The sequence below is a fragment of the Colletotrichum destructivum genome, chromosome 4 (genome assembly GCF_034447905.1).
Source record: "Colletotrichum destructivum chromosome 4, complete sequence".
NCBI lineage: Eukaryota > Fungi > Ascomycota > Sordariomycetes > Glomerellales > Glomerellaceae > Colletotrichum > Colletotrichum destructivum.
The window spans coordinates 1,942,804-1,962,361 of NC_085899.1; the positions used below are offsets into that span (position 1 = coordinate 1,942,804).

The 19,558-nt window shown below is 40.9% G+C and overlaps 2 protein-coding genes across 2 annotated transcripts; one reads left to right on the forward strand and one right to left on the reverse strand.

Annotated features, from left to right (window-relative positions):
• The first annotated feature begins 2,483 nt into the window (after positions 1 to 2,483).
• Positions 2,484 to 5,996, forward strand: CDEST_06501 (Putative Zinc finger C2H2-type). The gene is made up of 2 exons (XM_062922660.1): positions 2,484 to 3,697; positions 3,764 to 5,996. Exons 1-2 carry the CDS (start codon positions 2,836 to 2,838, stop codon positions 4,939 to 4,941), a joined length of 2,040 nt encoding a protein of 679 aa, XP_062778711.1. The 5' UTR covers positions 2,484 to 2,835; the 3' UTR covers positions 4,942 to 5,996.
• Positions 5,997 to 6,320: 324 nt separating this feature from the next.
• CDEST_06502 (Putative pentafunctional AroM protein) lies at positions 6,321 to 11,473 on the reverse strand. Its single transcript, XM_062922661.1, has 2 exons — positions 6,673 to 11,473; positions 6,321 to 6,595 (listed from the first exon to the last, which is right to left on the reverse strand). The coding sequence occupies exons 1-2, from the start codon at positions 11,320 to 11,322 to the stop codon at positions 6,500 to 6,502; spliced, it is 4,746 nt and encodes a 1,581-aa protein (XP_062778712.1). The 5' UTR covers positions 11,323 to 11,473; the 3' UTR covers positions 6,321 to 6,499.
• Between the last annotated feature and the right edge of the window lie 8,085 nt (positions 11,474 to 19,558).

Consider the following 19,558-nt stretch of genomic DNA (forward strand, 5'->3'; position numbering starts at 1 on the left):
AAGTAGGTAAGCGTAGGACGACAGAGGGGTCATGGCCATACCTCATCACTGAATACCATTTTCATGAAACGCTGCCCAGTTAGTCAGCAGGCCAGAGAGGTCTTCGGTGAATCGCCGGTACAGTATCCAGATAGGCAGGCAGGGATATGGAAGGTGGGGGCAGCCGACCGGGCATCCAGGCACGAGAAACGGCCATTCTCTGCTGCGTTGGCGTACCTGCAGAGCGGCAAGCCACAAACTAGGCCGAGGTCGGGTAAGGGTCAGGTTTGCCGGTTGGAGAATGCAAGGTTGTGGCTGAGTGAGCTGGAATCATCTTACAGCCAATCAAGAGGGGGTGGGGGAGGGGCTTTGAGGATTTTGCACACCCAGAAGAAGGCTTGCTTCGGCTTGATCGAGAACTCAACTCTCCTCTCAGCAATGTAGCTGGCACAGCCCCACGGCATTGTATCCCCGCCAAGTCGGGTCTCTCCTATGCAAAGCGCTACGAATACAGGTACGGCTTCCGAGCTCCGGCCGACGGCTTCCTGACTGTTGTTGACTGTTGTCACCACCTCCAACGAAAATGAGCATGCCCCCCTCTCTGCACTAACCCCCTGGTCCCTGCCACCATTTTGACTTGGCCCGACAGGACCCTTCGAACATGCAGCCCTCGCGGAGCACCGTCAGCAGCGAAAAGCCGCGCTAAAGTACGAGCACAAGCGAGGAAGCGAATAGCGCAGCAAGTATGACAGCGATCGTCTTCTTTCCCCTTGAGTTAGACCTGGCCTTCTTTCTCACTTCCTTCCCTGCCTATCTCCCATCGGCTTTTCTTGACCAGACGCCGTGACGCCGCATGGCGGTAGACAGGGTGACGGGTCCAGCCAGACAAGGTCAACTAGGGTGCGGAATACGGGTGGGGGGAGATGCAGCTCTGCTCGTGCAGACCCCCCGACCGAGAAGTTACTGGGCTTTCATGGACCACCGACTCAACTTCATATGGCATAGGTCAGAGAGGCCTCTCTCCGACTGAGATGCAGCAGGGCACAGTCGGGCAAGACGCTGATTTTCGGACTACTCCCCCCGTACCAAGGCTTGGGATTGGCAGTAGCAGTGACATGTTGCTGGAGCTTCTGAGGTCAGAAACCCATTCCGGGCCATCTCCGACGGGGTATGGTCGTTGACGATCAGGCGCCAGTGAGATAAGGTGACGGAAGGCACCTTGGCCCTTACCCTAGAACGCTGTGAGCTAGGGATCCTGTCGGGGTGCTGCTCAGGATGTGTGTGTGTGAACATGGAAGGTGCACCTAGAAATGAGGTGAGGATGAGCACTCACACTGAAGCTGTCGGGTGTCATTGGGTGGGCCTCCTCTCCTAACATACCTACAGGTACTAGGCAAGCCTAGGTGGTCTCGCTGGAGGATCATTCCACTGCTGGACTAAGTCGAACGCGCCCCCCCCTTCCCACCCACCTTAACTACGTCACCCCACCCAAACACGCAACGGCGCCGTCGATGGATGTTGTTCCGCTGCCGGAATGGACTCCCAGTCCACACATCGATCAACCTGGCGTGTCAATCGCTGTTCCCATTGCCAGACGCATGCTTCATCCCCCGCTGTTCCCTGTCTCAGCCGTGTACAGTGCTGTGCACATATCTTTTATCAGGGCGGACATCTTCGCCATGCCCTTCCTAGCTGGAAAGCGAGAGGAACCTTTGACCTATTCTCAGCTTGGTCACTCATCAGAACCACCCGAGGCAGCGAGAGGTCTTCTGGATTACTAAGACAGGCCACGTAGGACTAGCCAAGAAACCCCCAGAGCCTTCGAGGAACCTCCTGTCGCCTTTGCTCTCACTGGTTAGGTAGTATAACAGGAGACGAGTAGCCGCCCCTTAGTCAGAGCGCTGGGCGCGGTCGGTATGCTCCTTCGTTAGCGGCGTGACCCATTTTGTTCCCGCGTCAGCTGCTCGGGCCTGGCCAGACACTTGGTTGTTTGTCCGTCTGCCTGCGGCCACTTTACCCCCACCCAAGCTCCAAGTCAAATCAACCCCAGTAGGCATCGGCGGCGCACTGCTTACACCATCATGTCGAGGTCACGAGAGCCTTTGTTCGTTGATTTCCCAGCAAACTACTAGAGTAGCAAAATGGAAGGGGCAGACATAGATGACTCTTCGTTCGATCCGCTCTTTGCGCATCGAGTTTCCGACGACTTGCGCGCATGCATTATTAAAGCAGCATCGCTTCTTTACACGTCCATCCCTGGGTGGTTTACGAAGCAAGAAAACTCAGAAACCGGTTAGACCGTTGTCTCTCATGGGCTGTTCCTCGGGTTCAAACCCAGACCGAATCAAACGTAGGAGAGGAGTGGTCATCAACCCGTCCACACACACCTGTAAATTTTTTCTTCCATCCTTTTCTCCCTGTACTTCCGTCCCCCCTCTTCTCCTTGCCCCACCCCCCGATTCCCATCCTCCTACATCATCCATATGGCCTAACCCCGTCCCGATCCCGGACCCCCTGTGCCCCTGCTCTGCGATCATCACTCCCACACCCGACCCTGCCCATAGCCCAAGCCTCGGGTTCTCCAACCGGCACCTCCGCGTCGCAAAGCGCACAAGTGCGATGGGAGTACGTACCAAACCCTGGTCATCCATGAGCCCCATAGCCCACTTCGGTACGTTCTCTTTACCTCACTCGGGTTAAAGTCTACATGGGTACCTGTGCAAGTGAATACGTAGTGCACCTGTGGTCGCACCTTTTGCTCCCATATTTATAAGTCGCCGTCCCTCCGTGGTTTGCCACCAGATCTCAATTCGCATCACACATCATCAAAACATTCAACCTTCTTAAACCCACATCATGCTGTTAACCCAACCCGCTACTGTGCAACCTCTTCAGCAACACCACTTCTGTCACAACAGCCACAACAACCATTCACAATACCAGCATCAGCTCCAGCCCCAACCTCAACAACCACAACACTTTTATCCTCAGTCACTCGACTTCGACTTCGACCTCGACACATCTTTCGACGACGTAGCACAGGATCTCAACTCGTCGAGTATCTCATCTTCACCACTTTCGACTCAATCCTTTATTTCTCCTCATTACTCCTTGGCGAACCAGCCGGTCAGCCTTTCAGATTACACACCATCTAACTTCGCTGTGCCACGAAGAGCGGCCATTGACAACACGGCTTTCGACGACTCGTCTTTGAATTTGAATCATCAGCAAGACCATATGCATTCCGACGCCTGGGTGGTAGGGAATCAGTACGCTCCCAAGTCGGTCGGCCGACTATCTCACCAACGGGAATCCTCACTGTCGTCTCTGGGCTCTGCTGGCCCTGCCTCACCCTACAATCTCAACATTTCGAACCCCCAGATCGCGGTTACAGACTCGACAGCAGACGGTGTATACGACATGCAGTCCCACGACAGCAGTGCCTTCTATCAGCTGTCCAGCAAAGCTATGGCGGCGCCACACGAGAACATGTATCCGAACTACAACGGATTGAACAACATCTCACCAGACATGAGTGGTTATGCATCTGCTGTAAACGTCCAAAGGCCGCGTTCTGATCGGAGTTTGCTTCCCGCTCCGGAACTCTCGGTCGCAGGCAACAGATCTCACCCTAACTCGGTGGCGAGTTCCATTGCCGGTGACTCACCCGCCACTCCGTCACACATCGAGCAAGAAGATGACCGGAGACGCAAAGCTGGTAAGGACGCTTCTGTTAGTTTCGACGAGTTTTTAAGCATGTGCTTACCAATTTTTGATGAAGCAGTATTTAGCAATGTCCCCAAGTTGGATCGTACGATGACGGACATTTACAACGATGAGCTCTACAGTCCAAACTTCACAATCACATCAGCATCTCCAGCCCAAAGTCAGATGGCTGTGTCCCCCAGCAACGATGTTTTTGCTCAAAGGCTTAGCGCAGCCAACAACCAACACTTGAGCGCGGTGCATTCACCTGCGTCCAATGTATCACGAGACCGGTCTCCATTCCGCCAAGGCTCGCCACTCGCACCTGTTGCCAATCACGATTTCGGTGCCGGCATGCATGCCTCCCGTTTGAGGTTCAATTCTGCACTCCAAATGCGAGAGCAGAAGAAGGCGGAACAAGATGCTCAGGCTATGAGGCAACAAATGTCCATGAAGTCTGAGCCCGATACCCCCAAGACCATATCCCCCAAGGACGCCATGCTTGAGTTTCACGACGCTGATGGCGATTCTTCCTTTCCATTGTTCCCATCACAGGAGCCGGCGGATTTTGAGGATATCGCAAAGGCCGTCGTCTCTCAGGATCAGCAAGCGAACTTCGTCAGGTCTGGCATGCAGACTGGAGCATCTTTTCCTTTTATGTCCGCACAACTCCAGGCTGGCGTCCAGATCCCTCAGCAATACCCTTTCATCGCTCACCCCCGTCAATCCCAGGATCACATGCCTCGGCTCAGCTCTACCGAGTCTAGTGATGGCGGTTCCGAGGGGACACCAATGTCGAACGGTGGTTCTATATCCAAGCCAGCTGGCACCACCGCGGATGGAGGGACGTATACGTGCACATATCATGGTTGCACGATGCGCTTCGAAACGCCTGCTCTTCTGCAGAAGCACAAACGTGAGGGTCACCGCCAGACTCAAGGAATTGGGGGCCCCCGGAGGCCCGATACCGTGGTTGCCTCGCCCGACAGCCTTCTGAACAGCCAAGCAGGTCCGCACCGCTGTGACCGCATCAACCCAAGCACCGGCAAGCCGTGTCATACGATATTTTCACGCCCTTACGATTTGACCAGGCATGAGGACACCATCCACAACGCGCGGAAGCAGAAGGTTCGATGCAATCTTTGCACTGAAGAGAAGACATTCAGTCGCGCCGACGCACTTACACGACACTACCGCGTCTGCCATCCCGATGTCGAATTCCCGGGCAAACATCGTCGTCGTGGTCACAACACCTAGACATCAACTATCTCCACGAATCGAATTACGACCAGTGATCACATTACGGTTGTGGTGGTTTTCAGGCCATACAACAACATCCAACCACATCATCATGCGATGTAGCAGGGACCGACCGGGTAAAGCAGTGTACATGACGTCGACCAGAAGCAGCCAAAAGTTCAATTGTCGAAATGGAGGGTGCAAACCCCCGCATGAAGACAGCGTCGCAGACAGAAGTTTGGCACTGACGTCTGTGTAGCCAATCCGACGGCTGTATTGAATCGAATGGGGTACGTCAATTGGTTGAACTGGACCCTTGAACACCTTGGCCGATACCAACCTGTAGTGGGGCGAACGGGCATGAGTGGAAATCCAGGGTCCTTCACCTTGCAGCAAGGGTCGTGCGGCATGATATCATATGGTCCGTGCTTAACAACCCTGACGATCTGGATGATCCGCAATGACATCATCTGTTCCAACTTACCCTGCGGAATTATCCATGCGATTCTTGCCGGTTCCGACTCTGTCAGACTCCGCCCGGCGACATCATGACGAGCCTTGGCACGATCATTCACCCCGCCAATTCACCCGTCAAACGGAGAAAATGAGTTGGAAGAGGAGTGCTATGACACTACCATGACATCTACCACTTTTGGCATTCACTGGTTCGATTACTTCCATCACCTACAAACACCGATACGTATTCGGCTTTAACAGGCTAGAATGTCTGAGAATCACTGCCCACAAACTTTCCCAGATTTTGTCCATTTCAGCGATCCATCATCACATTGTACATTAGCGGTGTTTATTGGTACCCTTTCTCGCCATGTAAATCTTTTCATGTTGCCGGACAACTGGGACTGTTGTACACTACACTTTTTGTTTATCTGCGTCGCACCTGCATGAGTAGACCCCAAAAAAAAAGGAGCGCTATGGGTTTTGGTCGGTATGGGTCAGCTGCGGTGACAGCTAACAGCGGAATGAATTTATGATTGGTAACGAGAGCCTATAGAGAATTAGTTAATAACCTGTACAACATTACAAAGATCAAAAAAATTAAACCACAACCTTTACACTACTTACCAGTGCCTCTGCACAACCATCACATCGAGCACAGTCGAGTCGCCAACCGAAAATACCTCTGTAGCGAACGACAGTATAGGCAGACCCAAGAGAATGCGACATGTCTCGGCCACCACATTTGTGTCGAGTTGCTGCAATTGAATAGGCTCCGAGTTGAGACCCGCGGGGTATGCCAGTAAGTACGAGTTACGTCATGTGCACCCATATGGGTTGGAACACCCCCCCTTGGTACAGCAAATTGCTGAACATCGACTTGTGTGGGAAACGCGACAGAGCATAAGTCTTTCCCCCCTGGGTCATCGCAAACCTCATTCATGGTAGATAGTTCATCATTTGCTACATCTTGCCTAGGTAGAATTGACCCACAAAGACGAAGTCCTTACACAAGCAGATGACAGTGTAGTGCCTACCCTCGCGTAACCTCCCGCGAAACGAGCAAAAGATCGCACATCTAGAGTATCGATCCTACCGTCGAAGAATTCACGCCCTTCGATCAAGCCTTGCTCCCACTGACTTCCACGGTCACTTCGCCCAGCACAGCCGCTCGGGCCGTCTCGTAAAGTGGGACGATGTCGGTCCATTTCTGGAACTAGAATTGTTGGTTCACGTCAGCCACTCTCTCTTCTCACTGTTTTCTTTGGGTCTCTACAGTTCATATTTACTTACCTGATGCCAGCCCTGGGCCGAGAGCACTTCCAGTCCAGGGATGGTTTCCCATCCGGCTTCCTCGGCGAGTTGCATCAGAGGGGTATGACGAGGCTGGTAGGCCATCTCGAGAAGGACGCGTTTTTCATCGGTCGCTGTTCCGTGGCGCAACACCGCCACCAACGTCTCTCGAAGTGAGGGGTCAACTGGCTTGTCTGCGGGAATTGTGCTAACAATGACAGTAGGTGAGGTGCTCAAGGCAGCTGCCTCGCTGGCGCTCTTGAGAGCCTCAATACCATAGTCGGGAGGGAAGGAAGCCTTCAAAGTCTCCAAGTTGCCGCTGTTGCGCGCCAAGGCATAAATGGGCCCGAAGCCCAGCGCATGAAGTGCAAATACGGCAGCTCTTGTGGTTCCACCCGAACCGATAACCATTGCGGAACACTGGCCGCCAGTGGAGGAGCGAGATGCAACTCCTACAGACTGAAGAGAGTGGACCATGCCCGACCAGTCAGTGTTGTCACCGACCAGCTTAGTGTCACTACTTCCACTGACTCTGGTCGGAACGATGGTGTTGACGGCCCCAATGACACGGGCAGCCTCCGATATTTCGTCAATCTCCTTCATAATGTCCAGCTTCAGGGGGATCGTGACGGAGGCGCCGCCAAAGTCAGGCGCACGGATGATCTCGCGTACATCAGCAGCATTATCCGTCTCCTTTCGGAAGTACTCATGCGGCAAGCCTGCCAGCGCGAAAAGGGTGTTATGCAGTGCGGGTGACCTCGAAGCCGAGATGGGCTTGCCGAAGAGGTAGAAAGACAACGGGTCAATGCCACCCAGTAGCGCCAAAGCCTGCCGAATCTCAGCCGCGGACAACTGCCCCGGGGCTGCCTTGAACGGCAGAGCGGGATGAGATACTGGAGTGAGGCAGCCATTGAGCACGCGACTGAGCTTGCCAGCAGTTCCCATGTTGAGGGCAATGATGGGTGTCTTGTGCGAGGACAGCATCTCTGACCTGAAGTGCGCCAAGTCGTAGTTGTCCTCGATGCGCTGGGCAACGCCAACCAGCTTAATCACATCACCCCATTGAAGCGCCTTATTGTAGAACGGGATCCAGGAGCCGTTCTTCCACGACAGGTTGCCCGTAGGGTCGTGATGGGAAGCTATTATGCGGCACGGTCCCTTGTTCTCCACGACCGTTTGGATGACGCGCTCCGGGAGTGTCATCTCAACGTCGATGAACTCGACACCCATGCGAATCGCCTTCCGGTAAAGCCCAAGACCTTGGTCATAGGCATCGTCCGGAAATTTGCCGCCCTGTGCCTTTGTCCGCAGGGTGAAAATTATGGGCACGTCGGCGACAGATCGGAGAAGCGCAACTTGATGAGCCACTGAATCTTCTGAGTAGTCTTGCAGTAAGTCTACACGAAGCTCGACGGCATCTGCTCCAACGACAACGGCCGGTATCAGGGTCAGGGCCGAAGCAACTTCTGGTACCGTGAGCGAGACGAAGAAGCTGGGATCCTTTGCCAGCGCCCTCTTCGCCTGAGCCTGCTCTCCGCACAAGACATTGACGAAGCGCCGGAAGTCCAGCGGCGGGTCCTGCGTTGCCATTGTACCAGGCGGGTGAGGACTAAAGTACTCAAAGTTGCTGCATTCTTCGAAGAATGGCTTTCGGCGGTAGTAAACATCTTCAATGTCCTCTCTGTATGCTGGTCTAGACTTGTCCTGAAGGAGATAGTCAACGACTTCCTTGGTGTTGCGATGGACCAGCAACACAGTTCCGCTGTTGTGGCAATGACCAACGAGTAGTCTCCGAGCTTCCGGGGTCTCGACAATGCCACCACCGCACGAGAAAATGTGTCCGTGGCTCTGCTTCTCTAAGACATCACGCAGAAGGTCCAGCTCGTCTTTTCTGAAGCCGTCCCAGCCCCTGGAACCTCTGATCATCTCAGGAATAGTCATGCCAGCCCGTCGCTCCAGCTCCTCGTCCAGATCAATGAATGGTCTCTTGAGCGTGTCGGCCATCCACCTGCCAGCAGTTGTCTTGCCCGCACCACGCATGCCGATGATGAAGACAGATTTGTCCTTACGAGTTTTCATGGAGGGTCCCGTCAAAGTCGACTTGGGGTGCTGATCAATACCATCCAGATGAACGTCGAAGGACTGAGACAGTGTGTCCCACCAGCCCGGCCATGTCTTGCCAGTACATTCCCGTTCGAGTATCGTAACGGGCTTGGGCGAAACAACTGAGAGAACACTGAAGCTCATGGCAACGCGGTGATCGTCGTAGCAGAATATGCTGTCTGTGGGTTCCTGCAAGCTTTGAACAGGACGCCCAATGATGATAATGCCGTCGTCAAACTCGTCCGTCTCAACGCCAAACTTTGCCAGTTGCTCGCGCATAGCTCCGATACGGTTGCATTCCTTAACTCGCTGGTTGGCAATGCCGCTGATCTTTGTGGTTCCCGATGCTACAGCCGCGAGGACTGACGCTGTCAAGAATGCGTCTGTCATAGGCTCCATATCGACGTGCTCAATGGCTTTCAGGCTGCCGATAGGCGGTCCGGTAACGGTGGTGGAAGTGCCTGTCTGCTCGACAGTGCAGCCCATGGGCCTCAGCACATCAACTGCGAATCGAGAATCGCCTTGGAGGGACTCTGAACCGATATTGGGCACAGTGCAGGTGGTGCCAGTGATGGCTGCAATGGCGAGGGGGTAGGTTGCGGAGCTGGCGTCGCTCTCAACCACATACTCTGGGGGATTTTTGTAGACAGCCTTCGGAATGTGGTACGTGTTGGGCTCCTCGGTCGACCTCGTCACGTCGACGCCAAAAGTACGCATCATGGCGATGGTCATGTCGATATAGAATTGAGAAATTGGCTTTCCTCCAACAAGGCGCAGGGTAACCGGTTGCTTTGCGTACGGCGCAGCCATAAGAATGGACGAGACATACTGAGACGAGATGGTGGCAGCCAACTCAATGACCCCGCCCTCGAAGCCATCAGCGGCGTCCACCTGTAGAGGAAGACTCTTCTCCTGTCCAAGGTATTTGATCCCCAGACCGTTGGCTCTTAGAGCATCAACCAGAGGTCCGATGGGACGGACCTTCATTCGGGCGTTCCCCGTGAGCACCGTCGACGACACGTCAGACGGGGCGCAAAGGCTAACCACAGTTGTCAAGAATCGAGACGCAGTGCCAGCATTGCCCAAGTACAACGCCTGTTTGCTCGCACTGAGCTTGCCTCCCTTGCCTTGGACAGCCAGGACCTCCCCAGCTTCTTCCCAGGCGTAGGTCGCACCGCCCAGTTGGGCGATTGCCGAGAGCATGTACTCGGTATCATCCGAATGCAGCAGATTCTTGATGCGGCAGGTTCCCTGGCCCAGAGCTGCAAGAACGAGTGCGCGGTTCGAGATGCTCTTGGAGCCGGGAGGCGTCACTGTACTGTTGAGGGTCTTTGGGACACCAGGAATCACCTGCGTCGCCGGGGAGAGGACGACTCTGATTGCGCGGTCGTCGACAACGCTGGCCTTCTGTTCGTGCGTCTTTCCAATGGCCGAGAGGAGCACGATCTTCTTCTTGGCGCCGTCGTTCTTCTTGTCGACGGCCATCTTCTCCAGCAACACGTCGACGGGGCACTTTTTGCCTGCCGTCAACTTGATAACCTTCTTGTCATGTACGGAGGTGGGCAGCTCGTAGCTCGCAATGCACTTGACAAGCCGGGCTACGGCACCAGGCCGAAGAATGCCTAAATGGCGGGCCAACTCTGCCTCTTTGACCATGCCAATGGCAACTGCTTCTCCGTGCAGGAGCTGGGGCGTCAGGAGAGCCTCGTACGCATGGCCAATGGAGTGTCCAAAGTTGAGCAGATTCCTCAAGCCACCTTCTCTCTCGTCGCTGGACACCACCTGGGCCTTGACGCGGGCTGAGCCAAGCACGATTCGCTTGAGGATGTCTCGAATAGGTGAGAGTCTTTGAGAGGGCTCACCCTGGGACTTGATGGCAGCCAGAATGGCGGGGGCGTTGGATTCGAGAGTCGTGAACTCGTCCTCATCCCAGATCGCAGCCGTCTTGACAACCTCTGCCATGCCATTGATAAATTCTCGCGTCGGCAGCGTCTCGAGAAAGGTCAGGTCAATGTAAATGCGGAAAGGCTGCCAAAAAGCGCCTATAAGGTTCTTGCCCATGGGGGTATCGATTGCAGTCTTGCCGCCAATGGATGAGTCAACCATGGACAACAAAGTAGTAGGCACCTGGACGAAGCGAACACCTCGCATGAAGGTGGCTGCAACGTAGCCGATCATATCACCAATAACGCCGCCGCCGAGGGCAATGATGACGGTATCCCTTGTGCATTTCTGCGACAGCATCCAGTCCTCGATGCTGGCTTTAGTATGGCGGCTTTTGGATACTTCGCCGGGCGGGATGGCGTAGGTGAGGAGTCGTGTCGAGGCGGGCGCAGCTGCATTGAAGACATTCTGGAACGGGGGGACGTATGTGTCGTAAAGATTTGTGTCTGTGATAAGAACGTATGTTGATGTCTTGAGATTTTCGAGGAGATCGTGAGTCACGAAGTCGAGCCAAATGCCGTGGTCAACAACGATGTCGTCCTTGCCTAGGATCGAGATCCGGGTCGGTCCTGAGCCCGACCCCGAGCCATTGGCCAATCCCATGATCGATGGCGGATGTAGAAGGGATGTCTGTGTAGTTAGGTTGGACTATGGCGCATTGAATTGATGTTTGCCGTCGATTTCTGTGTGTGTGTGTGCTTCTGCGAGTGTGTCTCTCAGCGATTCTCGGCGCGTGAATCAGTTTATTTTTTTCTGGGGGAAGGTTAATTGAGAGGGGGAGGGGTACAAAGTGACCGGGGCCTTGGATCTGAACGTGGACCAGTGCCTATACCGGAGCTCAACAATGTATGACTCTTTTCTTATCATTACTTCCTTATCGCGTTGTCTACCTTATGTTCAACAGCCTTTAGTTTAGCCTTTGTTTAGCCGATAGAGGAGTAGAGTAACCTTTATTCCTAGAGTGCTAAGACCTAAGAGACTATATTTCTATTACTAAGCTAGTAGACTATCTATCCTAACCTCTACTTTTTAGTCTTTCTTTTTGTAGTATAGTTATAGAACTATTAAAGTTAAGTATAAATGATATCTAATAACATACTTATAATGTATATACATAGTAAGTCAGCTAACATAGTAAGTCAGCTACTTCCTTATTGTATATAAAACCCCTATTTTTTAACTAATTTTTAAAAATCTATTTTAAGCCTAAAGAATACTAGGCTTTAACTATTAGTGTTTAATAAGAGTTATATTATAAGAAATAATACTATAGAAATTCCTACCTTAGTTACTATACTACCTTACGTAAGCTAGCTTATCTAGCTTCTAGATAAGAGATCTAAGTATAGGTATAAAGTTGGATTTTCTATAGTATTATTTTCTAAAATATAACTTTTATTAAATATTAATAGTTAAAACCTAGTATTTTTTAGGCTTAAAATAGATTTTAAAAATTTAGTTAAAAAATAGGGGTTTTATATATAATAAGGAAGTAGCTAACTTACTATATTAGCTAACTTACTATATATATACATTATAGTAAGTTATATACTCTTCTTTCTCTTTCTACCTTTTATATAAGTTAACTTATAGTTAGCTACCTTTTTCTACCTTTTACCTTTTTATATAAGTTAATTTAACTATAATATATAAAATTAATTAAAACTACTTATTATCCTCTTTTTTATTACTATCTTAAACTACCTTATAGGTTTATGCATTATATTTAGACTTTCTATAATTGCTATAGTGTTATATATGTAGTTTAGTACCTTCTATATAACCCTCCTTTTAAAGGTTATTCTCTTCTCTAGCATTAACTACATCCTTTTCTTTTTATAGTACTTCTACTTTAGTAATATTAAGTAACCCTTTAAGATGTAGTTAAGTCTTTTTTGCCTTCTAATACTTACTTAATACCTTATTTGCTTTATAAAGCTTATAATTTTTAGCTTTAATAAAAGCTAGTTAGTAAGCTAATTTACTAATACTTTTTGCTTATAAGTTAACTACTTTATATAAAAGTATTAGTAAGCTACCTTAATATACTTAGATCTTTTTTTTAAGAGAAAAAGCACTTTATATACTCTTTAGTGCTATAGTTAGTATCTTTACATTTTAAAAGCTTTAGCTGCTTAGCTATAAGTTTAATAGTATTAGCATCTTTAGCTTAAAATTTAAGTAAAAAATAACTACTTTAAGGTTAAAAGGTATAAAGCCTACTTATCTAAAACTAGCTTATATATTATTTTTACTTATTAAAGTAAAAAATACTACTTTAAAAGTAGGAAAAAAGTTATCTTTAGTAATATACAAAATCTATATTTATATTATCTTTTTAATTTCTTTACTATATAAGTACTTTAATAAGCTAAAGCACTTAATATTAAAAGGCTAAAGCTTATATAATAATAAAGAGGTATATATAAAGTAATAAAACTTTATTTCTTATAGTATTTATTAAAGTTAGTTAATTTATAGCTATTATAACTATTAAGGATTAAGAGGTAATAAAAGCCTTTTATATAAGTTTTTATATACTAATTAAAGTGCTTTAGCTAATTTAAGTTAATATTATTTATTATTTATCTATTTTTACTTAAATAGATGCACTATATAGCTAGGAATTAGCTATTAGTATACTAAAAGAGAAAGTAGTATTTACCTTTTATAATAATATATAAAGGTATTACTAAGCTATTAATATATACACTTTAAATAATAGAAACCTATTTCTAATTACTAGGCTGCTTTATATAAAGCTTTCTCTTACATTTAGATGTTATAACAACCTTTATATATAATAGCATTCCTATTAGGAACTTAGTTTTATTAAAATTATAAATATTATTATTAAGTATTTTATACTTTATAATTATATTTTGCATAAGTGTAAACTAACCTTATATAATTATAAGATCTTTAGCTAAAGCCTTCTAATAGTTAATTTAACATTAAAATTGCATTTTTAATTTAAAGATGTATTATATAAAGTTCTTTACTTATTAAGGTCTTATATACATCTTATTGCATATATTTAATAGTTAGTTAGCTATTTCTTATATATCTTCTTATTACAAAAGGAACCTTTAATTAATTAAGTTAATAACTTATTTAAGAATTACTTCCTTTTTAGTTATAGTTATTTTTATTAAATTTAGTTGTCTTTTAGGTTGTATAATGCATCTAGCGCATTAGTCTTAAAGTGTTGTTTAAGGAACCTTAAAGGTTTTAGCTGCTTATTATATAGACATTTTTAGGTCTTTTTTAATAGCCTAGAGAGCAAGGATAATGCAACTTTTAATTAAGGTAGTTTGCATAGTTATATATAAAAGAAAGTCAGTATAAAGGTTAAAGAGGTAGAAAGTAGGAAAAGTAGCTAACTTACTATATTAGCTAACTTGCTATGTAGGTATATTAGTAGAAAGATAGAAACTATACTAGCAAGCTATATAATATTTTATATAATAAAGCTAAGGTTTTTATTAGCTTCTATTAACAACTTTATATTATAAAGGATTAATACTATAGTATGTTTTTAAATATCCTTAAGGATTATATAAAAGAAATCTACTTATATTATATTAGCCTAAATAGAAGGTAAAATAAGATGTATAATATACTAGATAAGCACTTTAATATTAATATTAATTATAGCCTTTATTAGGCTAATTAGACTACTATATCCTTTATATAAGTAAGATAGAAAAATTCTAATAAAACCTTTATAAAGGTGCTTAAAACTCTTCTTAATAAAATACCTCTTATTTAGTAAGCATTTAGATTAGGATTTTAAAGTAAAGTTATACTTTATACATAAATTACTTAAGCATACTAAAAAGTACTTAAACTTAAGACTGCTTTTAGCAATCTTAAGGTAGACTATATATATAAAGAGTTCTTTTCTAACCTTAAAGTATCCTTTTAGGTTACCTTAAATTAAAAGATACCTTTATATAATATTTACTTTATAAATAAAAGGTATACTTCTAACTATAAGGGATATTTTAAGCAGTTATATAATAGAAGTCCTCTTAAATAACTATTTAATAGAGAGAAGAACTAGCATTTTATAAGGTAAAAACCTATTTATATAGGTAATAAGAGATATTTTATCTATAAAAAGGAAGGCTATTAGTCTATAAATTATATAAATAATAAATACAAACATACAAAAGACTAATACCTTTAGGTATATACTATCTTTTATTAAGAGCTATATAATAACTTTACTACCTACCTTCTAGATATTAAAAGAAAAAACTTTATTAAGGACTTATATAATAAGAATTAAAATATTAATTTAAAGAATAAAAAAGTATTTACCTTTCTTATATTTTTAGTATTCTTTTATTATATAAAAAAAAAGATATCTTTTTAGCTTTAAAGATATTAAAAGCAAGCTAGTTCTTCTTATATAACTCTTATAGTGTAGTATACTAAAGAGAACTATAGGATATAAGTGCTACTAAATTCTTAATAGTTAGGAAACCTTAAGTATTAGTATACTTAAAGAAATACTTTTATATAAAGATATATTTAAAGCTAGAATTAGCTTATATATAGTTTAGTGCTAGTACTTTAGTTGCATTTATTACAACTATAAATATAAAGAACCCCTTTAGGAGTATTATATACTACATCTTAAATATACTTACACCTTTTTTATTTTCTTTATATAATGCTAATAGGCTTAAAGCCTACTTTAATAATATAAACAACATTATTATATAAAAAAACAGACTACTTATTCTAGTTATATAAAAATAAGGTTATCTATTCTTTAACGTTAGTTATATAAAGGCTAATATGTTCTTTACTAAAGAATAGCTTTAATGCCTTTATAGATAATTTAAATACCTTTATATAGACTATTTATACTAACTTCTAAAGAATATAAGGTATTATAATTTACTATTTTACAAAAGATTTAAAGGTTTTATTATTACAACTAATTATATAATCTTATATTAAAATAATTTAAGTTTTCCTTAAAAGATAAAAGCTACTTTAAGTATAAGATAGTTATAAATATTATATAACTAAAAGAAAAAATGCTTTATATATTATTAATATAGAGATTAAGTTTTAAGTGCTATATTCTTAAAATCCCTATTTATATAAAATACTTAAAACGCCTTTTATAAATGCTTAATTAGTATATACATTAGTCTACTAGACTATATTATATATTACTTAAGTATAAACTTTAGTTTTAAAGAGTTTTAAAGTTAAGCTAAAATTATAAGGATTACATACATTAAAATGCTAGTATAAGCCTATAAGGTAGTTAGTAAAATTAAGAGGGCTTATATAACCTTTAAATATATATATATTATCTTTTACTAGGAAATTAATTATAATATAGATAAATAAATAATCTTTTAGATAGCTATTAAGCCTTTAAATAATACTACTAGTTTAAATAGCATTATACTAATACTTCTTATATTTAAAATATACCTAAAGATTAATAAGAATTTACTACCTTTACTAGATATTATATAGAGAGTAGAAGCTATCTAAAAGGCAATAAAGATGCTTTAAGGCATTTATATAGAAGTTAAGATTAATTATGTAATTAATACTAAAAATAGTTCTAATCTTTAAAAAGTCTTTTTACTTTTAATCTAAAGTAAAGTCTTAGTATAGAGAGAGAATAAGAGCTAGATTAGACTATATAAAATCTAAGGTATAAATAAATTAATAGTAATAGTTAAGATAGTTAATAGCCTTACTTAGTTTTATATAATATACATTAAACTTTATTATTATAAGAAACCTTTATAAAGAGAGGCTAACTTAAAATATTATATAACTAACTTCTTAATAGCAACTAAAAAAGAGAAAAAGACTAAAAAAAAGCTAAAGATATACTATTTAAAAGTTAGTATAGATGTATATAGTATACTTATTTTAAAAAGAAAAAAACTATTATAAACTTAGTATTAAACTTTAACTTAATAACGTTACTATAAGCTTAAAAGTACTATATAAAGAGTTTAATAACATTAAAATTAATTCTTTAATTAACTAAAAAGTATTTATCTTTATTTTATATAATCTAGATAAGTATAGCAACATCTATACCTATAGTATATATATAGTATAAAAGATAAAGAATATATCTACTAAACTATATAAAAAGTTAAGACTTATAATTTAGGGATATAGGGACTAAGAGAAGAAGGAACTTCTAACCTAAGCACCTATAATCTAGAGGATAAGCTAGCAGCTGCTTCTTACTATTATAATAACTCTTATATAATACTTTAAGTATTATAAAGAAATATAAAATATTATTTAAGCCTATATTTAGGTAATTAATAAGTTAACCTATATAATTATTATAAGACTACTAAAGGAACTAAAAGGTAAATATCCTAAAGGGATACTTCTTTAGGTTATAAAGCTATAATACAAACTTATAAAGTCTAGGCTTTACTAGTATAAAATATACTTTAAATACTATAAGGTAGATCTAAGCATAAAGAAGTCTATATATAACTCTTACCTTCTTTATACTACTAAAGGACTAAATACCTTTAGGATTATAGTATTACAAATAGATAATACTTTAAGTTTTATAACTCTTTAGTTTTTCTAGAAGGAGAAGAAAGAATTAATAAATAAAGGGCTTTATATAAATCTAAAGACTATACTTTAGTAAAAAAAAGAAGTTAAATTTAATAAATAATAAATTTAATTATATAATAACTTTATTACTTTTACTTAAAAGGGATAAGTTAACTAACTTTAACTTATTAATGCTAGTATATATAATACTTAATAGTAATACATCTTATAGAAAGCAAAAGAAGCCTACCTTACCTCTATTTACTAACTAAAAGCTTTATATAACTTATTTATTACTGCTTAAGTAAAACAACCTAAAGCAAAAGATATTAAAGCCTTAAATATACAACTTTAATAGCAAAATTAATAACTTAAATTAAAGTTTTACTTTTATTCTACTTAATCTATTATATATAAAGATATATATATTTATAAATAGATTATTTGTAAATAATACTAACCTATTTTTATAACTTAAGTTTATAATTATACTTATAAAGGAAACTACTTATATAACTACTAACTTTAAAATCTAAAGGAATATTATATAGTAGAGCTTAACTAAATGCAAAAGGGTTACTAAAAGCATTCTTATAAGCATATTATATAGAATAACTTCTAGTTTTAATAGTAGTATTTTGTTTAGTATAATATTAAACTAAATTCTTTATATGCTTTAAGCCCTATAGATTCTAGTTGTAGTTTATTTAAACTTATAATCTCTATATAAATACTTTATATAATTAGATACTATATATAAAAAAACTTATAATTTATATTATAAGCCTATATAAGTTATATAAGAAGAAAAAGATCTTAGAGGTAAGATAGATTAATAGAAAAGACAACCCTATAGATACCCTTACTAAGAAAACACTAAATTTAATACTATAGCAGTTAGTTATAAATAATACTTTATAATTTTAGGTTAAAGCGTATATAAATAGACTAAAGAAAAGAGATTTATATAATAATTAGAAGGAATAGAAGTAGAGAAGACGTTTAGTGTATTTACTTCCTATTATATACTTAAGACTATTTCTCTCTTAAACTAACTACACTTATTACTATATATCCTATTTATTTCCTTACTTAATTCTATTATTTATATAACTATTACTAGTTTTTTACTATTTCTTTTGTTATATAATAACTTAAATAGCCTAAAAACCTAAAAGACCTCTTACTTAATTATAAGAGGAGTAGTAGATCTACTAAGCTTGCAACTACTTATAATTACATAAGCCTTCTGCTTCTTCTTATAGTAAGAATAAGAATAAGTATAATAAGGAGCCTTATTAAAATTATTATCTTTATTATTATTATTATTATTATTATATAAGCCTTTACTATAATAATAGTAATAAGCTTTATATAACTACTATATGCACTTAGCATAAGCACTATTTTAGTATGTAGTAATATAAGTATAAGTATAAAAGCAAAAAGTGCTACTATAAGCGCACTTCTAAAAGTATACCTTAATAACCTATTTACAACTTTAGATAAGCACTACATAAAAATAGCCTTTATAGCAAATAATCTTAGTAAGAAGAAGATATCCTCTCTAGCTAGAAGATAAATCTTAATATTGCGTAAAGGCATTTAAGCTACCTAACGCTTTACCTCCTATATTAAAGTTAGCTTCATATAAATTAGCAAACAAAAAGAAAGAGACTATGTTGCATATTAATAAAGAAAATAATAAAGAAAATATAATTATAAGTAGTTAAAGTAGGAAGGGTAACTTAGTAGGTACTACTAGCACTAATATAAATAGTAATAGTATTTATAAAGGTTATCTAACTACTAGTAGAAATAATAAATATAGTACCAATTTATATAAGTAATTAATTATTTAAGATAGTTTAGTTAATAATATTTAAAGACTTTAATAAACTAAAAGTTAGTAGAGAAAAAGAAAGAAGTTAACTTAATATATAAGATCTTAAGATTTTTAGTTTCTTAAGTCTTTTCTTTATTAAAAAGCTTTAAATTAGTAAAGTCTTAATTAATAAAGAGGTTTAAAGGCTTTATACATCTTATTTATTTTATTGCATTTGTTTAAATTTTGTTTTATATAGTAAAAAGTTTCTTAGTATAGGTTGTAAAAGAGAAAAGAAGAAGAAGAAAAGCAGAAGGAAGAAAAAGAAGGAAGAAAAAGATAATAGGCTGCCTTACTAAATAAGGTAGGTAAATAAAATAAAGTTTAAAGGTAAATATAATATATCTATATAATATATCTACTTAACTAAGTAAAAAG